The sequence below is a fragment of the Lytechinus pictus genome, chromosome 12 (genome assembly GCF_037042905.1).
Source record: "Lytechinus pictus isolate F3 Inbred chromosome 12, Lp3.0, whole genome shotgun sequence".
NCBI lineage: Eukaryota > Metazoa > Echinodermata > Echinoidea > Temnopleuroida > Toxopneustidae > Lytechinus > Lytechinus pictus.
This window is the reverse complement of record NC_087256.1, coordinates 13,563,818-13,588,659: the sequence shown is the minus strand read 5'-3', so window position 1 is coordinate 13,588,659 and position 24,842 is coordinate 13,563,818. Positions and strand designations below refer to the sequence as shown.

The window sequence follows — 24,842 nt, the reverse complement described above, 5'->3', positions numbered from 1 at the left end:
GTGGATACAGGAGCCCAAGGAAACCTCCTACCTTTACGTCTGTATAAGCTAATGTACACAGACCGAGTGGGCAAAGATGGCCGACCACTACCTGGGATGCTCAAGAAGTCAAGGACAATTGTTACAGGATATGGCCAGAAGGTTATACCATTGCTCGGAATCCACACAATCACATGCATGCGAGGCAACAAGAAGATTGACGCGAGATTCTATGTGGTGAATGCTGATGGACCAGCCCTAGGAGGATTGCCATTATCGCTGAAGTTGGGTCTTGTGAAAATGAACTGTGAGGTGAAGGAGTCCTCAGACTGCACTATCACAGACAAGGAGCAGTTGAGAAAACTCTACCCTGATCGATTTGAAGGCATAGGACAGTTCAGTGGAGAATATCACATAGTCATTGATAAAGATGTACAGCCTGTCATACACCCTGCAAGGAGATGTCCAATACATATCAAAGATGAGATAAAACAAGAATTGGACGAGATGGAAAAACTAGATGTGATAGAGCCTGTTTTCGATCCAACAGATTGGGTATCTAGTTTGGTTTATGCCCAGAAACCAAATGGACGTTGGCGTGTATGTCTGGATCCCAAAGACCTCAACAAGGCAATCAAGCGGGCGCATACCACAATTCCTAACCTAGAGGAGATAAAACACAAGTTTGCAGGAGCTCAGGTATTTTCAACGCTCGATGCCAAGCACGGATACTGGTCAATAAAGCTGGATGATGAATCAAGTACCCTTACTACCTTTAACAGTCCATTCGGCAGGTACAAATTCAAAAGACTTCCGTTTGGATTGTCTGTATCCCAGGATATATTCCAGCAGAAGATGGACCAGATACTAGAGAAATGTCCGGGGGTAATAGGCCTAGCTGATGACGTCGCCGTCATTGGAGCAAACTCAGAAGAGCACGACCAGAATCTACACCATCTCATGCAAGTAGCAAGGGAACATGGTCTAGTATTCAACATAGAGAAGTGTAGAATCAAGAAGGACCAGATCCGATTCTTTGGATTGATTTTTGACAAGGATGGTGTTCACCCAGACCCTCGGAAGACTGCAGCCATTGATGCCATCAAGGCACCAGCAAGTACGAAGCAGTTACAAGAGTTCCTCGGAATAGTGACCTACATGTCTCCATTTATCCCCAACCTTGCAACACAAACAGCTCCACTTAGAGAGTTGATGAAGAAGGATGCAATCTTTGCATGGACAGCATCGCATCAACAGGCATTCGAGTCCATCAAGAAGCTGATCAGTGATGAAGTCACCCTAGCGTATTTCAATCCTGAGGAAGATGTGGTGATCGAGGTTGACGCTTCATCTAGAGGACTCGGGGCTGCCTTGACACAGAAAGGCAGACCTATAGCCTTTGCATCAAAGTCACTGACTGACACAGAGAGAAGGTACGCCAACATCGAGAGGGAAATGCTCGCTGTGATATTCGCTTGCGAGAAATTCCATACATTCGTGTATGGCAAGCCATTCAAGATTCTTTCTGACCACAAGCCACTTGAGATGATTCATCTAAAGAACCTCGGAGCAGCTCCCCCAAGGTTACAGAGGATGCTTCTACGCCTTCAAGGTTACGATGTAGTCATCAAATACAAGCCTGGACGTGAGATGTTGTTATCAGACGCAATGTCCAGACTCAATCCCCTACCAGGTCCGACTATAGAAACACCAGTGCGCATCAATCATGTCATGTTTTCTGAAGAGAAAATTCAGCAAGTTCGAAATGCAACTGCCCAAGATGATGAGTTATGCGCATTGAGAGATGTCATCCTTCAAGGTTGGCCTGGAGATCGACGTGATGTAGCACAACCACTGAGAAAGTACTGGGCATACCGAGATGAATTGTCCATTGAAGATGGTGTGTTGCTCAAGGGGTCAAGAGTGTTCATTCCAAAAGCCATAACACAAGAGTTTCTAGACAAACTACACGATGCACATCAAGGAGTGATAAAAAGCCAGCTACTAGCCAAAAATTCCATCTACTGGCATGGCATAAATTCACACATTGAAGAAAGAGTGAAGTCATGTCCAATATGCCAGGAATATGGAAAGTCACAAACACCAGAACCACTGCATCCTCATGACATCCCGACAAGACCTTGGCAAGTCATCGCAACCGATCTATTTCACCTGGATGGGAAGGAGTATCTGTTGGTTGCGGACGTCTACTCCAAGTTTCCGATCGTGAAGAAACTCCAGCATACAACAAGTGCCAATATCATCAGTTTGATCAAAGAAATATTTTCAGAACAAGGCACACCTGAAAAGTTATTGAGTGACAATGGCCCACAATACAGTAGCGCACAGTTCAAGACCTTCGCTGAAGAATGGAGGTTCACTCACATAACCTCAAGTCCAAGATACCCCCAGTCCAACGGTTACATTGAACGACAGGTCAAGACCATCAAGACAACAATGATGAAAGCAAAGCAAGCCAAGCAGGACATCAACAAAGCCTTGCAATACTTGCGAGCCACTCCCATTGACCATCACCTACCATCACCAGCAGAAATACTGTTAGGCAGGAAGATACAATCAGATCTTCCAACTAGGATCAGAAACCACGATCCTAACAGAGACGCTATCAAAGAACGCCTCCAAGCAAGACAAGATCAGCAGAAGACCTACTATGACAGGAACACACGTTCCCTTCCACCACTACATCAGGGACAACAGGTTCGAGTGCAGAATCAGGAGAGCGGAAAATGGGAAAAAGGAACAATCCTTAACAAGAGACCTGAACCTAAATCTTATGAAGTACGAACACCTAGTGGTCAAACTCTACGCCGCACCCGTAGGCATATCCGGGAAACCGGAGAAAAACATGAAATGCAACATGAAACAGAACAGGTCATTCCACAGCCTGATCATGACAGTACTGATGCAAGTAGTGATACACTCAATTCACAAAAGTTCAGTGACAAACAAACTCAAGACACACATGTCAGAAAAAATGGCAGACAATCCCAGAACACATATATCACTAGATCAGGTCGTCATGTGCACAGACCTGAACGTTTTGACCCTTAAGTGTATTATATGTAAATATGTTTAGGCACGCAAAGTTAAAAGTGCTAAAAGCTTGTTAAATATTATTAATATGTACGATGATTCAGATAACTGAGAACTGGAAAAATTTTTGCAAACAATTTACGTTAAAATTTATATGTGGATTGATGCATTACAAAGCAAAACAAGTGTGTTTTAAAGAGTTCAAACTTTTAACTGTTCATTTTTATAGTGAAAAATAATTGCCGAAATCATTGGCATTGTCTGGAATTTTTTTTGGTTGACATTGATGAAAAGAGAGATTTTAAATAGTTGAAGGATTGAGCATATGTACAGTTTTTTTTTGGGAGGGATAAGTTTTGTGAAAATGTATGACATATGATATTGCAAATGAATAGGAAATGTGCATGCCTAAAAGCTTTTGCAAGTGAGAAGAAATTAAGTAACCAAAAGAAATCATTCCAAAATGTTATGGAAACTGTTCAAATTGTTTTTAAGGATAAACACGATGTTGTTAAAAGAAGGGAGATGTAATGAGATGAGTTGTATCTATTTGTACTGCGCGTATGTACACCCCTTTGCATGCGGGGTAAGGCGCGGCACTGTCCGAAGTAATAAATAAAGGATTAGTCAACTTGTATTATGGAACCTTAACAAATTGCCTTCGAGTCCTTATTTGTATGGGAATACAAATCACAACAACCAGGGCTCGAACCCCGAACCTCTGTATCAATTTGTAACTTCCCCACAGCTTTGATTACAGGTGCACGCCACAACGCCTAGTGTATAAATACATGTAAATTAGTTCCAATATAGACCTCATTCATTATTTATTTCATGTATGTAAACGTCATGGTTAAACTAAATTGTATGGTACATCTGATAACGTTTGCACCGCAATATAAAATACCCAAAATCATTGTGGACAGACAGTGGACTACCTTTGTAATTTAGAAAAAACATTTGGATTCCTTGTAAATTTTGGATTTATTAAAGAAAAAGAACGTAAAAAAAGTTTCCTGCAAACAAAACCACATCCCATGAGAGTTCATAATTTCTACATGTATGTATGGACTAGTCTGGTATGGACTATAAGATGCCCAGCCAAACACACCCAAATATGAAGACTTTGAGAGAAAAACACAAGCTATTAAAATGATAATAATAATAATAGGCATCTTTACCCAGGGGAGCCACTATGGTTCCGAAGACTGTTCTCCCAGTGGGCCCTGCTATTATTATTACCCCGACTTTAGCTGGGCTGCCTAGGCACTCAAGCATTCAAGGAATTTCTTCCTACCGGGTACACATTCACCTCACCTGGGCTGAGTGCAGCACAGTGAGGGTAAATTTCTTGCTGAAGGAAAACATGACATGGCTTGGATTCGGACCTACATTCGTCAGATTGAAAGACCAAAGTTATAACCGCTAGACCACGAATGTCAAATATTAAATGTAGAGCGAATGTAGATGAGTACAGCCAACACAAGATGGTAATGAAATTAGATGCCAGTGCGTTGGACTTCTTTAACAATCAGATCATATACCAATAAATATCCACATTATGTCAAGATTTTTCTATCTATCAACATATCAGCTCCCAGAACTTATGAGTAACCCAAAGGGGAAAAACAATTATATCTTACCTTACTGCACATCAAGACCAGCCCTATATCAATCAGAAGATTTGCGAATCATTACTGATACTTCACAAACTGTTTTCTACACAAAGAGCTGAAATCTTACAGGATTGATGCTCATCAAGTCTGCACAATAAGGTTGGATGACACCCCTGGAGATATGTTGCTGACAGCTCTTTGACTATTAATAACATGTTATCAAAGAAGTGTCCTGGATGAGAGACTACCAAAGAAAAAATACTATGCATAAAAAAATCTGGAATAGGTAAATTTGCTAACATCTTTGTAAACAGAAGAGCTTGAAAGTATTGAAAGTTATGATCCCTCAAATTTAGAATGCAACTACGTGCCACAATTTTATGTCATTTTACAGAAAATGGTAGAAAAGGAAATTGTCATGATAATGTGGATTCCACTGGAAAAAAAGAGAAATGATGCAGGATTAGCAGATGAATCTACAGTGACTCACCTTGGGTTAGGATTTATTAAGTGGAGTTTCAAACATAGTATGGAGTTCTCGTACTTCACTGGACAGTGCCTCTGCAGCCTTGGTTGCCTGAGTGATAGCCTCCTTGTACAGCCCCTTCCTCTTCTTGTCATAGTACTTCTTGAACTCCCCCAGGAATGGTGGAAGCTTGGTGAGTGGCATGAAGGAGATGGAACGTGATGCAAACCAAGTGATCTGAGCCTCCTGCAGAGTGATGCTACCTTCGTTGCTTCGTGTCACGATGATCTGGACGATGCGACCTGGCCACCAAGGGAATCCTGTTATCTTCCCCCAGATGATGTCACCTACACAGACTGTCCTGCCACAAGGCATGATGCTCTTTGTCACATTCTTCTTGTGAATGTTGGATTTCACCTCTATTTTCTTAGAGGCTTCCTTTGATGAAGCATCAGAGTCAAACTCACATTCTGAATTGTTGTTGTTGATAGAGCCATTCTGCTTTCCTTTCTTACTCCCTCTTCTTGAACCCCTACTAGTATGAGATGAACAATCACTGGCTGTATCACTGATATAAAATGGTGGCAAGATATTAGGGGCGGAAGGCAGTTTCTCTTTCTTCTGTGGACTGTTCACTGAACGATACCCATTAAGTAATGGTATCGGCTTGACAGTGACATTTGCAACCAGTTTGTTTCCTCCGTTCACTATCTTTGGTGACCCCGGGAGAGGGCCATAAGTTCTTACAGGTAACTTTTCTGTAGGAATTGTGTAAGTTCCTTTGGACTTTACAATCCTGATTTTGTCATGCTGGGTTTTCACTGGTGAATTATGCAACCCATTCGCCAACGGTCTCTTCGTTATGGAGTCAATTTTATGCTTACCAAGTGAAGATAGTGGTGATAATGGAACAGTTAGTACTCTGTTCTTGCTCTTAGATCCTATCCCTTGAGAGGTAGAACTTTGCTTGAAATTGTTTGTGCGAGGTGGTATCCTCACAATCAATCTTTGTCCTTTCCCAGGTGTTGCATATGATATCTTTATCGCAGGGCTGGTTTTCTTGATAGACCTGTTTTCTGACTTTGCTGGAGTACTCAACGGACGGGAACTTGAAGCCCCTGCATTTGTTTTACCCACATTAGTTCCACCATTTGTTGTGACTCTCGGGTCGGGCCTGGGCTTTTTACGGACAACATCTCCTGAAGAATCTGCTTTCCGCTTCTTAAGACTACTCTTGTCAGTTCTGTTTCTTGTGGCAGTCTTTGCTTTTACTGACTGACAAGTTCCTTTGCAGTTGCTGCAAAGCAACTGCCGAGGTCGCAACCGAAACTGTCTGGACCTTCCATGAGCGATTGTCTTTTGTTTGATTTCTGGTGTCTTTTCTTTCTTACCAAAAAGAAGTGGTCTTGCGGGTGGCAATGGCATATTCTGGAAGTAGGATTGTCTAAAGCTCAAGGCTGAATCCTCTACTTTTGTAGCAGTGTCCCCTGTCCCTGGATCTTCTTTGGGTAGGATGACAGCTGTGTCCATGACCTGCACCCCAAAGTCCTTGTTCAAACGTGAACCAAGGTTGGTTGTATCTGGCACACCTACAGGACATGCTCTAAAGAGCATAAAAAACAAAGAATTAGAATGAGAATTGAGTATATTCTTGCCTGCAGAATAAAATATCTTTCAAAATGTGAATCCCTAAAAACTGTTTCAATTGTTGGAAATACCTGGATATCCGCTCTATTTCATTCAATTGGGCATATTTAATCTTGGCCTAAATCTATTTGTATTTTTCTATAGACCAAAGTTGTCATTAGATAAACGGAGGAGAAAGTAAATTAGACAGATGATGTTGCAACTAGGCAGTTTGATAATAACTTTAAAAAGTAATACTAATACTGTAGGTCCCCACAACGTGATAATTGGACTGAAAAATTACAATTAGACTAAATTTTTCTCAGATATAAATTATATATACCAAGGACAAAATTCCAATTGAAACCCATTAAACACCCACTGAATTTTCAATTTGGATTCAATTGGTATCAATTTGTTTTAATAGGTCTAATGGGTCCAAATTAGATACCATTTGAGGTACTATTTTATAGTCAATTGGTCTCAACTGGCCCCATTAGAATTCGCAATGTGGGGACCAATTGAACACCAATACCCATTAGATTTTCAATTGGTTTCAATTTGGATTCAATTGGTATCAATGGGTTTCAGTAGGTCCAATGGGTCCAAATTAGATACCAGTTGAGTTCCTGTTGTAGGGTATATTGGACTCAATTGGGCAAACTGGTCCCATAAGAATTAAATGGTGGACGAATTGAAGACCAATTGATGTCTAATGGGGCCAATAGACCAGTTCGTAGTTACTTCATGGACAATTTTGGTCAAATGACCTTTCATTTCTTTCATTATGATAGGCAGATTTCAAAGCAAGATATTACGTAAGCTTGCCTTACATAGCAGGATGAAGAAATTGAATAGACCAGGTGACTAGAATAGCACACCAATGAACACTTTATGAAGGTATTTGTTGCATTCCTACTTTGAATGCATATCATAGCATGTTGCACAATGTACTTGGCAAACTGTGAAATACCAGTCGTTCGTGGACGCATCAAGACATCAAAGTTGGTGCTTATCTCATTAGATTTTAAACCACCATGTCACTTTAGTACAAATGACCTTCCTCTGATCATGCATAGAATCTTTTGATCATGCGCAGAAAGGAACTACGAACTGGCTTATTGGTCCCAATGTGTCTTCAATGGGTCTTCAATTAGTCCCCAATGGAATTAAAATGGGACCCCGCAAATGCCCAATTGGTTTCTGACTCGTTTTAATTGGACCCACTGGGCCAATTGGTCCCCGAATTGGTTTTAGTTAATTGGGACCAATAGCCACTTGGGTTCAACTGGGACAAATAGCCAATTGGTTTCAATTGGTAATCAATTGGGATCGTGTAATACAATTTTATTGTTCTTGCAATATACTTTTTAATCATTTACCATTTTCCAGTGATACATTAGTTTAAGAAACAAGAATGAGTAACAAACAATTAATATACCCATAAATGATAAATGGCTCAATTGCAATAGATTAAAAGTTTATTAGTAGAACACACCCATTGCTTCCAATTGAAACCAATCGACTGTAATTGGTTTCAATTGGTGTCCAAATTGGGGACCAATTGAGACCAGTCCAATTGGCTTTATTTCCAGTTGAAACCAATTGGGACTAATAGTCAATTGGTTTCAATGGGGACCCATGGGTACCAATTGTTTCACTTTCCATGTACTCCAAATTGAAACTAATTGTCAATTGGTATTCAATTTGTATTCAATTTGGTTATTCAATTGGAAATTTATCTTATACTGCCATCAAGACTCTTGAAAAAGAGGCAACATTTTCAGACCTTGGGCCTGGTCATTGAAAATTAAAAGTCAGAGATGAGTATCCAGTTGTTGTTTTTTCTAATTTTGAGTATTTGCCCTAAAAATATTGAAGTTTAGGGCCTGCACACAATAACAAATCTTTTCTTTATTAACAAACTAGGTCTGAATTGATTCTGAATTTTTCTGGAGAGCACTTTTCTTGTTACGCTATCCTTCAGAAGTTCAGTGTGGGTGCACTAAATAGTCAAGATCTAGCTTTTCCTTTATCTGAACTTCAACAAAAAGTCAATATTTTTATTATCAACAGGTAAACAATAAAACACTGGATTATCAACAGCATCAGAAGACAAGAAAAGTTGAAGATTTTTCCAATGATCCAACCAGACCAGGGCTCTCAGCTTGATATCCTGTCTAAATCAGGGTAAAAAAAGAATTACAATAATAATATTTACATACCATGTATCTACCCACATACATATCTATTGAATATAGATTGGAAGCTAGATATATTGTAAATCACATGCATTAAGGCTCTCAGAAACAAAGAAAATTCTCTTTTGCTTTGCCTTGATCTAGGCCTAAATGTAATTTACCCCGGTAATCAAAAGAGCTGGCCTTTCAATTTCATACCATTAAGCCTAATCACCACAACATAATTTATGAAGTTTCTGAACAATATATTAAAATTCTACCAAGTTACTACTTTCAATGACTAACATGGCACTGCATGGGTACATTTTTATGATAAAAAACATAGATCTACATAGATCCATATCTTTAACGACTATTCCAACGCAATAGGTACAGGCCTAGTCTAGATCTAAAAGATCTAGACCTGACTACCCAGGCCTGCGACTACCTCTCCTTAATTTGTCCGTTATAATATTGTATATAAACTAGTTGTGTGTCCGGACTCCGGACGATCAATCTTAGAAAGTCATTTGGAAAAATTTACAAGCAAAGTTTCATCAATTTTTAGTACAAAATGTTAGGAAATATTATAAATAATATAAGAACAAAATAGAAGATGATTATAAACTATTGAATTCATATTTTTAGTGTAATCCAAAGACAAAAAAGAAGGCTTCAAAATATAAAGACTGTGTCCGGACACCCGACCCCCCCATCCTACACTGTACAGGCTACAGCATTATATTAGAGAGGTATTGCCGTACTGATTATTCATGTTTTCTTAGAAAAAAAAACTTAAAAAAGGCATTTCATTAACCGTCAATCAGAGAAAGAGACTTATATGCCATAATAATCAATATAGTGAATGTGGGCATTAACGGAAAGAAGAAGATCGAAAGAAGACTTGGTTTGGCATGTCATTCACACCCCATTAAAACTAAAAGTGACATTTTGTGATTTCATCACACACATAATTTTACAAAAACTGCAGAATATCACTTCCCCGTCACATTATTTCATCGTTCCAATATCATAATCATGTAATTTCATCATACTTAATAAAATTTAACTTGATAATATGAATACTGACAACAGTAACAAATTTGACAGCACCCCTTTTCATCAACAAAACATCTGCACTTCATTAGCTGTCATGTCAGACACTTCTCAATTTTCCAAATCCATAGACGTGCTTTACACTTATTTTTTTACTTACCCTGAATTCGTGTCAATCAGAACACCACGAAAAACTTTGCCTCCAGACTTCAGTGACACCATTAGCAGATCTGGAAGAGCTTGTTCTACTTCGACCGGCAAGACAGATCCAATTTTCGGACCGTCTTCAGCAATTTGCGAAGCCATTTTTGGCTTCGGTAATACAGCTGACATAGCCAGCTTTTATGCGGGATACGGGTTCGCTCTGTAGCGCCGTATAGCCTGTATTCACGATCGCTTGTATATATATACGCTTCATGAACACAAACGCAGCAGCATCGAGAACAAGGGAAAGCTGTGTGTATCCCGCGCAAGATAAGAGAGCGCATGCGTAAATGTAATGCTCTAAACCCAATCCGTATTTCGGGAGCTGTCAATCTGAATTTCAACCCAAGATTGCATCATTTTGTGTGTTGAATAGTGTAAAACGGATGGTCAAGTTACATAATTTCACAATCAAATTTAACGTTTTTATAAGTTTCAAAAGACGAATTATTCTTAATAAAATGTAAATTTGTTTTCAATCATTGGTGCACTTTGCGATTTATATGTTCACAGCAGCACAGACAGCATACCGAGTGTAGTATTATGTGAAGGGATCAGCTTGGAAGTTCAGAATCTTGCAACTGGGCTCTCCATGTCGAGGCCTACGACATGCAGCCGACATGATACAAACTATTTGTCAGTTTGGTAATTAAAAAAAAGAGTTTCATGAATATTTGGATAATCAGAAAGCTATCGATTTAAAACATAATTTAATTTCGTTTATTTCCATTTTCAACAATTACAGTTTGTTTGGTACATTTTATTAACAAAACATATTAAAAATACAAAATTTATATATCAGGTTGGAAATGGAGGAGGCTGCTAAAAAGAGGAGCTTGTAGAGTGCAGCCTCCTAATAAATATTCTTGTAGTTACATAGCATATAAAAATCAAAATAACAACTTAAGCATAAACCAGTTAAATGAGAAAAAAAATTAAATAGGGGGAAATTAAAACAGAAAAGGAAATACGAAAAAGAGAGATTAAATTAAGGTCGCCAGCATCCATGCAACCCCAGTATACTCACAAACGGACCTCGCTGATCAACAGGAAAACGAAAGAGATGTAAAAATACGTCGATGGGACATGATGATGTTTGATTTAAAAAAATACAAGAGTTTGAGTTATCCAAGTGGACGGATGCCACCGACCGGCAGATCGACCCCCCCCCAAAAAAAAAAAATAATAATAATAATAATAAGAAGAAGAAGAAATTGACACACGCCGCGCACTCATTCATCATATAGGCCTACATATATTAATATGGTTCCTAATCAACAAAGAGTTATTCCCAAAGTATTTTCATCTCCACTTAAACGACGCAGAATAAGGCCGATTGACCTATTTGAATTTTATACAGGTCGGCTTATTTTAAGTGACATGAAGTGACTTTGGGTTAAAATTAAAAGGGCCGAAAGTCTCTTGATTATATACGGATCCAAGATTGAAAATCACAGGAGGGCCGGAGTGGTGGCTTTCTGATGACTCAGAATTAAGGGCACTTTCCTGCGAGTAACCCCCCCCCCCAAAAAAAAAAAAAAAAAATAGATAGATAGATAGAAAATATAAATGATTAAATGAAAATGAAAATAAAAAAGTTTTTTTTTAATGGGTGTCTCGACAAGCGGGGGGGGGGGCACTGGCTGACATATGAAAAGAGCATGGAGTGATGAGGAAACGAATGAAAATATTATAAACAAAAAAGACAACTAGTGATCAGATCCAGTTGCAAATATTTTTCTGCAACGGGCCTGGGGGTCGGTATATATATGCCGCCAAACAAGAAAGAAATAATGAAGTTTAAAAAATGTGGATTATGCTTTTGATTTCAGTATAAAATTTGGGGTTTTTTTACTTATAATTGTTATTTGGATATTCATTCTAAAACCGATCTAAAGTCGATTCAAAACCATTCATTGGCTTTGATTTAAAGGCACAATCAAACATACAAGTTCATTTTCTAAAGATATACTCCGCTATATACTTTGCTGCGTAGGATGGAGGTCAGTCATACATTGAACATAAGATGCTACAGCGTATGATGCAGGCACCATGCAGGATTTGGAAGTAAAAGCATAACAAAAATATTTATATGATTCCTGTTCATTTCCCCTAAAAAGCCGATAAATAACTTTTTTTAATTACTATTCTTTAAACATAATATAAATCGCCACCAGCTATATTCTTGATGAACCTCACTCATGCATGGGAATTTTAAAGTGCATTTTACTTCATGAAATAAAAGAGGGGGACAAAGGCTTCACAGATATGAAATGTTTTGCGATTAAGTTATCAGTTTCGTTTCTGGTGGGAGGGCATAATATATTTTTTTTTAATCTGCCAAGCGGTCTTATCTAATAATTATTGCAGCTGAATATTCATCGAAGAAACTGACTTATACAAATCTATGGCTGCCCTTTTCAAAATTTTAATCGAAATTACTTGAATACCTTTTATGGCAGGTTTGACGAAGGGCCGATATATACTATTTTTATTATTTTTTGCTTTCATTGATTGGGGGGTCTATAGGGTTTTACTCTGCATGTGGGAAATTTGTCATTATGGCAGTGTATCCAAAAATTCAGTCCCCTCGATTTCTTTAACCAATGATTGAATGCTACTATACTTTTCAATTACCAATTACAGGTACATATCTTTTTTCCAATATGAAATAAGACCAGTTATTTTGATTATCATAGTCGGATTCCAACCCGACTGAATCCGTCCCATGAAGGTGGATAAAAATGATCAACGGCATGCATCAATGGCAATAGCGCCATCTCCTGCCTTTGAGCACCAGTATGAAATGTACATCGTACAGAAAATAGTCTTTTATGAAAAAAATTATAAGTCAAGCGTATGAATCATGGGTCACATGCACGGGGGTGCTGCGTCCCCGTGGCCTTACGCAGCGGGGGGGGGGGGGCAATCACCCCCAATTTTTTTTACTGAAAATTTTACCAAAGTATAGGCCTACAGCTATCCTTTAATTCCACTTTGTAAAAATGCAAAACCGCCCCAATGACAAGCTCGGTCGCTTAATCGCTCCCTCACTTTCAGCATGCGTGTTGCCCCCCCCCCCGCGAAAAATTTCTGTGTACGGCCATTGCTGCGTCACCTGCGTATGCTCATATAGACAGCACCCCCTTTAAATCTGATAATGCTAATAGCAAAATGTCGATCACCACTCATCTTCATTTCTTAGCGGTGGAAACATTTTTTTGCATTGCTTTTTCATGGACCAACCAACATCACCTTCATTTTGTAGCAGAACCCTTTTTTTTTGGGGGGGGGGGGGGCAGGGTTACTTTTCAAATTTCGGACACTTTCATTTTGTAGTGAATATATACCCTTTTTGTCTTGTTAGATTTAAACCAGCACCCCTTTGAAAAAAAAATTGTTTCTAGGGCCCTCACCCTGGCATGAATGATTGAAAACTGCTGCTGGAAAAAATAAAGTTTATTCACTGAACATTCCTTAATGTTTTAAGTTAACATCAATCATAATATTTTTTCCCAAAATGAATGAAAATTAAATTAATGAATTATTATGTCACTACCCATGTTACACCAGGTAAATGCAATGGTAAAAGTTTCACAATATCTCCCGTTGGGAAAGTGCCCGGGGGGGCCACTTACATTGACGACTGGATACCATGCGCGACCAAAAAAACACATAAAAAGGATGTCTTTTTCAAGATAGGGCACGTACGTTATTACGTACGTAACGTGATAAGGGTTTCAAAAACAAAAAAATAATGAAAAAAGGGTATCTACTTTCGCTAGGAAAGCTACGCGTTTAGGGTCAAATTTGCGGGGATGATAAAACAAAATTAAAATGTTTTATAAAGGATGTCGTTTTTGCCCCCAACACTACGCGTTTAGAGTCCGATTTGCGCCAGATGTGGAAGGTGGGGCTGTACTTAACCAAATGATGTGTAAAGGTAAAACCGACGACCGACGGACCCGTGACATAACAAATATTGCTGTACTTGTTTAGGGGTTCATTTCAGGGAATACTTGCCAAGAGTATCGTTTTGTTTCCAATACTTGTTAAAGGGATGGTCCGGGCTGAAAATATTCATAGCTTAATAAATAGAGTAGAATTCACTGAGCGCAATGCCGAAAATTTCATCAAAATCGGATAACAAATATCAAAGTTATTGAATTTTAAAGTTTAGCGATATTTTGTGAAAACTGTCGTCATGAATGATCAAGTATGAAATAATGAAAAAATTATGATTTTATGTAATAACATAAGAAAACGGAAAGTGGAGATGTGACATCATCAGCCCACCTAATGAATATTCATGACGACTGTTTTCACAAAATATTGCTAAAATTTAAACTTCAATATCTTTATTATTTGTTATCCGATTTTGATGAAATTTTTGGCATTTTGCTAAGTGAATTCTACTCTATTTATTAAGCAATGAATACTTTCAGCCCGGACCATCCCTTTAAGGGTAGGGTTTCACACGCCAATACTTGTTAAGGGGTGCATTTTCAGAATATGGAAAATACGTGTTTAGGGTGCTTTTCGAGACCCCATGGTCGCGCATGGTATCCACTCGTCAATGGAAGTGGCCCCCCGGGGAAAGTGCTCGAATTTTGGACAGAAAAGAAATAGCCTCATAATAGTCAATTAAGTTGCCAAAAACTGATCGATGAGACATCATTGGATTGGCACCCCAACGCGGTCGCGATCGTGGAGCCCACCCTCCTCCTGACTTCATTACATTTTCTTTATGGATTGTGTATATGTATTTAGACCTTTTGTTCAACATGCAACCAAATAATATGCCGGGATAATGTGGAGTTGTTGTGATAGTCATACCAGGAAGGGTATTTTCTAAAGCTTCCCTCCCTGATATGACAATATATATATATATAACATATAAATATATATATATATATATATATATATATATATAGTGTGTGATGATAATAGAACTTATCAGAAAACAGCATAAATCAATCATACTCAAACGAGAGTCATATTGGATTCTGAAACTTAAGACACTTGTACCAAACGGCATCAATGTAGAAGAATAGATATTTTCTAATTAACCTCAATCGTGTGTCACATTTGTTACATCAGTGTCACTAGTTAAATGATTAAATGATTTTTTTTAAATACTTATTGTTATGTATTTGTTATGTGCTTTCTAGATGACCTAAGCTTGAGAAGTGAGACTTTTGGTCATTACGCGAATTATCAACAATTTTATTTATAATCTCAATTTGATTTCAAAATTTATATCGTTTCATAGAAATTTAATTACTATGCTTGTAAGAAACAATGTTTTCGACATCATCCTCCAGCTTACGATATCTAATATCATGAAAATTCATATTTATTGTGACATAAATTAAATGCGCATACCAATGCGCTTTGCGCTTTCACCACCTAGCAACCAATGTTTTCATTGTGCAATTTTTGCCACTTTCCTAAAGAACGAGATAGGATACGGTCATACTTAACTATCACAATAGTCTGTAATTACAGGTATGTCTTCTTCATTTATATCATTATTATTTTAATTGAATTAATTATTTATTATTCATTAATTTATTTATCTGTTCATTCATTAATTTGTCATTATGGAATATATTCAACTTGGTGATAATAATGTGCAAAACAAACTTGGATGTTGTATCTCCTTATATTTTTCAGACGCTTCTGGGGCTTCTGACGAAGTCTCAATTAAAAGACGAAAGCTAAAGCAAATAATGGTGTCCTGCGTCATCTGTTGAGTTGGCCTCGCCTCATCTCATTATATATATATATATATATATATATATATATATATATATATATATATATATATATAAAGACGGTATATGTACTTGATAAAGACGGTATGTACTCGTCGAAAATTTGTGGACTTCAATAAATTTTGTTGGATTAAAGCATGAAAGTTTCAACCTTGTTTCTCTTAATATTACTCCAACACGTGGAATATCTACCGAATATATATATATATATATATATATATATATATATATATATATATATATATAACCAATGGGTCATTATCTTATTATTACTGATTCGTATGTTGAATATTGAAATAAACTAAAAAATGGGTTTAAAAATCTAGTTATGGGGGCTAAGGTATATGCCATCTGACGTTGATTTACGTCCGAAATATGAGACTACGGGCACGTGGCGACTTTTGAGAGTATATCCGATATCGATACCGAATGAGCTGGGTGAAAGACTAATACCGGCAACGCGTACGTAGACTTGTTTGAAAAAAAGGAATGAATGTTTAGCCATCAACCAGCATTTTGCGGTGCAAAATGCTAAATTAGCTGGAGTGGACTAGAATTGTTCATGAGTATTATATTTCAAATTTTGAAATTTATTCATAATAGTGGCAAAAACCTAGCAAATCGCGTTGCTTTCAATCACCCGATCAAGATGCCGAAGCAACGTAAGCAAGCGGGGGTATCTCCCCGATCGCGGTTCACTGACGGAGGGGGAGGGGCCCGCAGCCGTGAAACTAAACTTGCGAAACTTGGAAATGGAGCACAGTCTCGGAAGGCAAAGGATGAGGCGGCACAATCGTCTTCGAAGTTCATAATGTTTCTGTTGACATCTCTGATGATTAGCATACCACTCATGATCTTGTGGTATCAGCATGTCCTTCGATCAGCTGTGAAGACGCCGCTAAGCGCTCCACTTACCATAGCGAGTGATGCCAGTTCCGCCGCCAAAAGTCCCGGGCGGTTTTGGGGTACATACCGCCCCGGCGTCTATTTCGGCTTAAAGACACGCTCTCCAAAATCACCTGTCGTGGGTCTTATGTGGTTTCAACAACCAACTTCTCCTAGTCAAAATCCAGATCTGAAATTCAGGCACACATGTGAACAAGGAGATGGGTTGGACAAGTATGGTTGGATTGAACATGATGGTGTTAATTTTGGAATTCAAGATATTTTTGATGGTCCATTCCATATCAAAACGGCTTTTGCAAAGAGTGGAGGTGGACTTCAAGGAGGGGACTGGTCAGCATCTATTTCTGTCCGATACAAAGATGGAGTAGATATTGTAAGTAGTACTACAACTAAATACTGATGATACTAGGCAAAAAAACTTAGCATTATGAATTTCTACAAGATAAAAATTGGACATCACAGGTTGATAAATAACAATGTAGATCTACATGAATTATGAGTAGCTGTAAGAGTGCTACGATGATTTTGAAAAATATATTTTATTATATGGATTAACCAAATCTCTACACTGTTTTTCATATATCTTTTCATTCTATTTTGAGAATTCCAGTATTATAATGATTGCTTCATTGAATTGGTATCTAATTCGGGAGAATTGTATTGTGTTTGTGTTTATGTTTAACTCATATGCTCCACCCAAGGCTCTTGCCTAAGGATGGGGGGGGGGGGGTGTCGGCAGAGTGATTTGAATGTTGGTGATCTTTGTAATTCTTACCTTCTGAACTGATGAAAATAATATACTGATTATCATTAATATTATACTTGTAATGTTAATTCTGCAGACAAAGGGGAAGAAAACACTGAGCCTCATGTTTTACTTCGCTCTCGATGGTCAAGGATCAATTGAACCAATCCTGGATGGAAATCAGCTGCTGGGCATCAAGGGCACCACAGAAGAGCTCGGGAAGTTTGTCCTTCGATTCCCACAACCAACAAAAGTCAGGATGAACAACTACTTGGTGTCCTACACTCCTGGCCTCCATGCAATCAAAGACCTTGTCATGCGGCGGTTGAAGTATCATGAGTTGAAGAAGAAGATCCAGCTTCTTGGTCTTGTCGGGAATGACCAGCAAACGATTGCAGCATCACCTGATAAGACAGCAAACATCATCGTCTATCAAGTGACTGTAGAACCTCCATACATCATGGATGTTGTCTTTGAATCTGGAAGCAAAGCGGACAGGGAAAAGGAGCTTGCTGGTTCCGAGTTGACAAGTCTTGTGCAGAGCTTCAGCAATAATTTCAACCAGCTTTTTGAGGAGAAGTTCGGGTTGATTGAAAAGGGATACGCTCCTGATGAAGTAGTGTTTGCAAAAGCAACAATGAGTAACATGATAGGAGGTATTGGGTATTTCTATGGGAGTTCGGTTGTTCAATCCAAGCATAATACGGAACCGGTAGCATACTGGGTAGCTCCTCTGTACACTGCAGTGCCTTCACGATCGTTCTTTCCTCGTGGTTTCCTGTGGGATGAAGGGTTTCACAATCTGTTGATTAGCAAGTGGGATCCATACATCAGTGTAGACATCATAGGCCACTGGCTTGATTTAATGAATGCAGATGGTTGGATACCTAGAGAACAGATTCTAGACTCTGAGGCTAGAAGTAAGGTGCCTGCAGAGTTTGTAGTTCAACATGATACAAATGCTAACCCTCCAACATTTTTCCTACCCCTCCAATCATTATTGAGGGACGGATCATCTGTAATCCCAAAGAAAGAGTTCACATCCTTCCTAAAGCATATCTATCCCAGGTTAGGTAAATGGTTCCAATGGTTCAACACAACTCAGTATGGTCCAGTCCCAACATCCTATCGTTGGAAGGGTCGTGATAGCAAGACAAATCGCGAGTTAAATCCCAAGACATTAACCTCTGGATGTGATGACTATCCTCGAGCATCCCATCCCTCAAGTGAAGAACGTCACATTGATCTGCGTTGTTGGATGGCATTGGCTTCAAGTGTGATGGTTGAGATAGGCAAGACCATTGGGTTACCATATGATCAGTATGAGCATACATTGCAGGTCCTAACTAATAATGCCCTTCTTGAGAAGCTTCATTGGTCCCCAAAGGCAAAAATGTTTAGTGACTTTGGGAACCATACAGCTAGAGTTGTGCTAGAGCGCCCTCACCCACCGCCCCGCCAACCAGGTCAACAACCTGTCCAGATGGAGATGGTTCGTGTTGTCAAATCAAAAGTTGGACCCACCAACAAGTATGTCAATTCCTTTGGATATGTCAGCCTCTTCCCATTCCTTCTCCACATCCTTGACCCTAACTCTGACAAACTTGGCAAGACCCTCACCGACATGAAAAACCCTGACATGTTGTGGACCAACTATGGACTTCGATCCTTATCAAAGAGCGATCCGTTGTACATGAAACATAACACTGAACACGATCCACCGTACTGGCGTGGAGCTGTTTGGATCAATATTAATTACCTAGCTCTTCGTGCCTTGCATCATTATGCTAATGTTCCCGGTCCTTATGCTGCTCAAGCTAAAGAAATTTACAGTGAACTCAGGGCAAATGTTGTTAGTAATATTATAAAGCAATATAATAGGTCAGGTTATGTGTGGGAAAATTACAATGATATAACTGGGAAAGGGCAAGGATGCCACCCTTTTACTGGTTGGTCAGCTCTTGTTGTACTGATGATGTCAGAATCTTATTAGTCATGTAATTTTAATTTTTTTTCCTGAAATGATGATATTCTGTTATCTGATTTGTTTCTTGATTTTATCCCATTAAGTTCATCAAATCTTTGATGCTGGTACCTGGAATTTATCATGTGAATATAATTATTTTGAATCATAAAACTTGCCTTTGACTGTTCTTCTCTGGTATAAAATGAGAATTTTAAGATGAAATACTGTATTTCTGTACCATTTTGTATTTCTGTAACTTCCCAAAATTGATCACGCGACTTTAGCCAGCCCCCAAAATGCTGCTTTGACAACAACAGCTTGATCACTGGGTCAGAGAATAGAAACAAAACTTGCCCTTTAAAAATATGATGTGATGGGGAATGTAAATATACGTTGTGTCCCTTTGGCAGACATCAATTTCAGCAACACTTCGGCAAAACAATAATAATCCTCTGTTGTTGTTTGTAAGTTGTGAACAAAATAATATGAATGTCAATCTGTCCTTGTAATGATAGGTGATACACCCCAATAGCTTCCTGTTTTAACATAGTGGAAGTGAAGAAACCCAAATCAAGTTTGACAATGTAAACTGCATTTAGATGCTTGTAAGAATTCGAATCTACAAAGATTGGATTTCAAATTACGCTGGATGGAAAAGAAAAGGATTAAAGAATCTAGTAAGGCACCTAAGAACAGTTTGCCAGCTTCATTAGTACTGCATTACCCTTAATACTTTTGGACACATATTTGGTGCAGGGGTTAGTTAGTTCTTGAATCAACAGGCTATCGATAGTCAAATTATTATGTTGATACATACACCCTCCAAACATGGTTATTGTTTATAATATATGTATACTTTCTTATTGTCCATCTAATTCATTCCATTTTCATTTTGCCATAACCGTTAGATCTAAATGTGTGTCCCATTGTAAACTGAATGATTTTACCATAACACATATTCTCCATAGACTCCAGCCTGCATATATGCAGGCTCACTCTTCAACGGGTTAATTTGATTAGTTTAAAGGTATCTGCTAATGAAGTACAACTTCAAAGCCATTATACAGTACCTGCGAATGTCTTGTTCTCGTAAAAGAACCATTTGTTGGATAAACCTCAGACTTTGCCCTCAGGTGTTATTTGATGGACGATGATCAATCTAATTATTTTTGGAATAACAAGTTCAAAAGGATATAAAGAACAATAAAAAGGGATTGTTTTGCAACAAGCTGATTTAAACTTGGCTTATTAACAGGACTGGAAATTTGCACACTCAAATAATTACCTTCTACTTTGTGTACTTTCTTATGATAGACCTATCTCTAGTAATATGTTCATTTTATTTTCAAAGCAAGACATAAATGTTTCAGTGTGTGAAATTCTTAATACATTCAGTTTAATGTTTGAATAGTAGCACTCTGATAGGAGTACAAAAGTTTCGGTTTTAGTATATAATTTTTTTTTCTTTGTGTTGTGACTTTTGTTGTATAGTAATTAAACACCTCACCTACTTGAGTATTGTACTTTTGTGTATTTTAGATTGTATCAAGGAGCAATACAGGTATATTTGTGTATACATGTATTTGTCAATTCTAAAATTGTGAATTTTCTGTGGTATTTCCTTACTAGATGAGAGTTGTATGTTTTCCCTCCAAATTTAACATTTTAAAATCCTTACAGTAGATTTGGTTTAGTGCTTTATTAATATCTGAATCTTAGGACATGTTTTTAAGATAGCACGCACACTGGTTATGATCCAGTTTATACTTTTTGAAGGTGAAGGTGTACACATGGGCTAATATACAAATAATGCACGTAAGCGCGTGCATGCAGTGCCAAATAATGAACGATGTGCGAGAAGAGCCATTGGATATACGGCACCGAGGTCCACAGGACCGAGTGCAGTGTATCCATTTGGCGAATCGAGCACAGAGTTCATTATTTAGGTCCTCTATGCCCAAGAATGCGTGCTTTGTTTGTTTTATAAACCCCCCCACATGTTCCGAGTTGCCCCAAATGCTATATTTGATCTAAATTCTAGATTATTCCAGACCTCGCACTATCCTGCACTCTGACGTCAGAGTGCAGGATAGTGCATTTGGTATGACGTCAGAGTGCAGGATAGTGCATTTTGTATGACGTCAGAGTGCAGGATAGTGCATTTGGTATGACGTCAGTGTGCAGGATAATATACATTTGGATGACGTCAAAGTGCAGGATATTGCATTTTGGATGCCATAGTGCAATTTACTCAATATCATACGATCTGATTTGGACCAATCAGATTACAGAACATTCTTGGGAGTTGTATAATATGCACTTTTTTGCATCCATTTTAGTGCTCTTCGTGAAAAACATAAATGGTGTTTTTATCCCCATCTTGGCTTTAACATATTTGTGACTTCAACATATACAGTTGAGACCAGAAGTTTACAGTACATACACCCAGGATATTCAAAGAAAAGTTGACATTTGCCAAACATCATAAAATTTACTGTATCTTATAAAATATTTGCGCTATCATGACGAATTTGATATCAAACAAATGAGTATGTCATGCCCCTTCATCACATAGCTTTGTCGTCAGGAGCTGAAAAATATTTAGGTGTCATTTTTTCCAAAAAAATCTTTATATTTTAGACAAATTAAAAACAAAAACTTGACAAAAACATTTCATATTTGTACTAGTTACTTCTCAACAATTTTTTGTTCAGTGGTGACATATGATAGAAAATGTAATATAAATCATAAATTGACATTTCTGTATTTCTATGAAAAGATGTTTGAAAATATAATAACTAACAAATAGAATACAGGGAAAGAGCTTAATATGCTCTTTCATTTGATACCAAACTTGTTGTGGTAGTATTTATATTTCTGAAAATATAGTAAATTTTACGACGTTTGGCAAGCGAACACTAAATCCATGGGTGCATGCAAACTTTTTGCCTCAACTATATGTCTTTGTGATATGTATTATTAAAAGGGATCACCCATTGCCTTTCCTCCTGTACAAGAAAAAGGCTTTGCTCACAAGGAAAATTGAGAATTGTAAAATTCAGATTTCACTGTGATATATTACAATGACAAATCACATTTAAAGAATTATAAAGACTTGCCAGATTGATCAAGTGATGTCTTAGCAATTCAAATTCAAGTCCATCCATTCTCTTGATCAAGCGTGTATATTCATTCCAATTCTTAGACAGGAATGTGTTTTGCATATTGAAATCATGTTTAATCCTTGAATCCAATGTTTGTAATGTATAGCTGAGTTTATCCTATTGTATACCGTACTATGTTGTGGCATTGGCCCAAATCTGTACACTCCTTATAATATAATTTAAAATTAAAACAGCATTTTAAAACTCAAGCATTATGACCTTTGTTATCTATTTGTGCAATGGACATAGCAACTGTAAACAGTTTATTGTGATTTAAGCATTAGAGGAACTGGGAAAAAAATCTCCAAGAATTATACTTTCAAGAAGTAGTAATCATGCAGTACACAAAGAAATGACTGTACAGTATATATGAGGTATTTCCTTCGGTAACAAAACATAAAATTGAGCTCTATAAACTTGCACATATGTTTCAGTTTCACTGTCAAATTCAAACAGAGACATTGATTTGGAACCACTCTAAGACATGTATGTATTACAGTGTATCTGTAGTGATGTCATTTAAACTGGATAAGAGATGCTTTGTGTAGGGAATATGTGCATTTTCCGTCAAATCTTGTATGAAACTCCCAACAGAATTCTGATTTAAAAAGTGGAACTGCATTTCCTTTCATGCTTTCAGCTTTCCTCTTCTCTTTCAGTGAAGCTTGTAAGGAGAGATAAAAGGTCTGGTATTATTGGCAAACTCCTTGTTCCTTTTTTAAGGATCAAATTTAATATTATTTGATTTGATTTATTAAGGATCAAATTTAATATTATTTGATTTGATTTATTAAGGATCAAATTTAATATTATTTGATTTGATTTATTAAGGATCAAATTTAATATGATTTGATTTGATTTATTAAGGATCAAATTATATTATCTGCTCAGGACATCACTTTAATAATTTCCTATACTATTTGAATATTTCAGATGAAAGCTTGGGAGCAAATGCGGGTATGAAATTCTGCAAAATGCCTTGGTTTAAATTGTCTTTTTACACTGACTTTATTGCAATATTTAATTAAAGTGAAATGATATTGTTTTGCCCAAACATTTGAGACATCTTGTTTTAAAGAAAAAATAGATACGGTAACTGATGTATTGTTTGTGATTGCAGTGTTAATTTAAAATAACATGCAACTTATTATTCTGTGTATCTTACCATAATACTACATACACCTGTTGCATGTTGATGCCGGGGGGGGGGGCAGTCAAATTTATTGCAGTACACATGCGTGACCAAATTATTTCCAAACACCCCTAAACGAGTTTTTCTCTGTGTGCAAAATAACCCCCTAAACAAGTTTTAAGTGATCCAGGAGTACATAGATTCTCAACGATTGATCTTAATCCCCTTTTAACATGGGAAAGGGGGGAGGCACTTGGGTGGGGTGGATTATGCCCCAAAAGTGCTAAAAGAGCCTTCGAAGTGGGAACTCAAAAAAGAGCCATCCCTATTCATTGCATTGTGAAAGCTTATCCAATGATGCAGATTTAGGAAGTAAAGTCTTATTTTTTCTCTTTTAAGTGTTTTTTTTTCTTCTTTTGACTTGGGTATTGTTTTTGTTCATCGATGTAGACTGTAAAGTATTTATGAATCTGTTTGGGAATTGTATTTGAATATAATTTTCATTGGGGTCATATTTGGCTTTGAAGGTGCTTCATGGAAGCTTATGTACTTGTAAATGATTACAACATCATGTTGTGTAATGTCACAAAATAAAGATTTATGAAACTAGTAAGTGTCTCATTTGTGCAGTTCTTGATTCTGCATGGTTCATGTAAGTAATCAATTGCAAATATTCAGATTACACTCCATGTTGCAAGAAGCAGACCTGGGTCCCCGTCTTACAAAGAGTTGCGATTGATACGATCAGCCACAACTATGGAAAGCCAGCAACAGACTAAAATGCAAGTTTGTTCAAAATATTTACTAGATAAAAGCTAGCTAGGTATGAATGATGCGCATACATTCGTAATTCCAAAGCTTTGTTATTCCGAAGGTTCGGATATTCCGAAGGTTCCTTATTCCGAAGGTTCGTATTTCCGAAGGTTCGTAATTCCGAAGGTTCGTTAGTCCGAAAACGAAATGAGGTTCGT

At 37.6% G+C, this 24,842-nt stretch overlaps 2 protein-coding genes across 2 annotated transcripts; one reads left to right on the top strand and one right to left on the bottom strand.

The window, feature by feature from the left end:
- Positions 1-3,308: 3,308 nt before the first annotated feature.
- LOC129273570 (PWWP domain-containing protein 2A-like) lies at positions 3,309-10,718 on the bottom strand. Its single transcript, XM_054910626.2, has 2 exons — positions 10,138-10,718; positions 3,309-6,718 (listed from the first exon to the last, which is right to left on the bottom strand). Exons 1-2 carry the CDS (start codon positions 10,308-10,310, stop codon positions 5,146-5,148), a joined length of 1,746 nt encoding a protein of 581 aa, XP_054766601.2. The 5' UTR covers positions 10,311-10,718; the 3' UTR covers positions 3,309-5,145.
- Positions 10,719-16,384: 5,666 nt separating this feature from the next.
- On the top strand, positions 16,385-24,480 carry LOC129273569 (mannosyl-oligosaccharide glucosidase-like). The gene is made up of 2 exons (XM_054910623.2): positions 16,385-17,237; positions 17,707-24,480. The coding sequence occupies exons 1-2, from the start codon at positions 16,521-16,523 to the stop codon at positions 19,600-19,602; spliced, it is 2,613 nt and encodes an 870-aa protein (XP_054766598.2). The 5' UTR covers positions 16,385-16,520; the 3' UTR covers positions 19,603-24,480.
- The last annotated feature ends 362 nt before the right edge of the window (positions 24,481-24,842 follow it).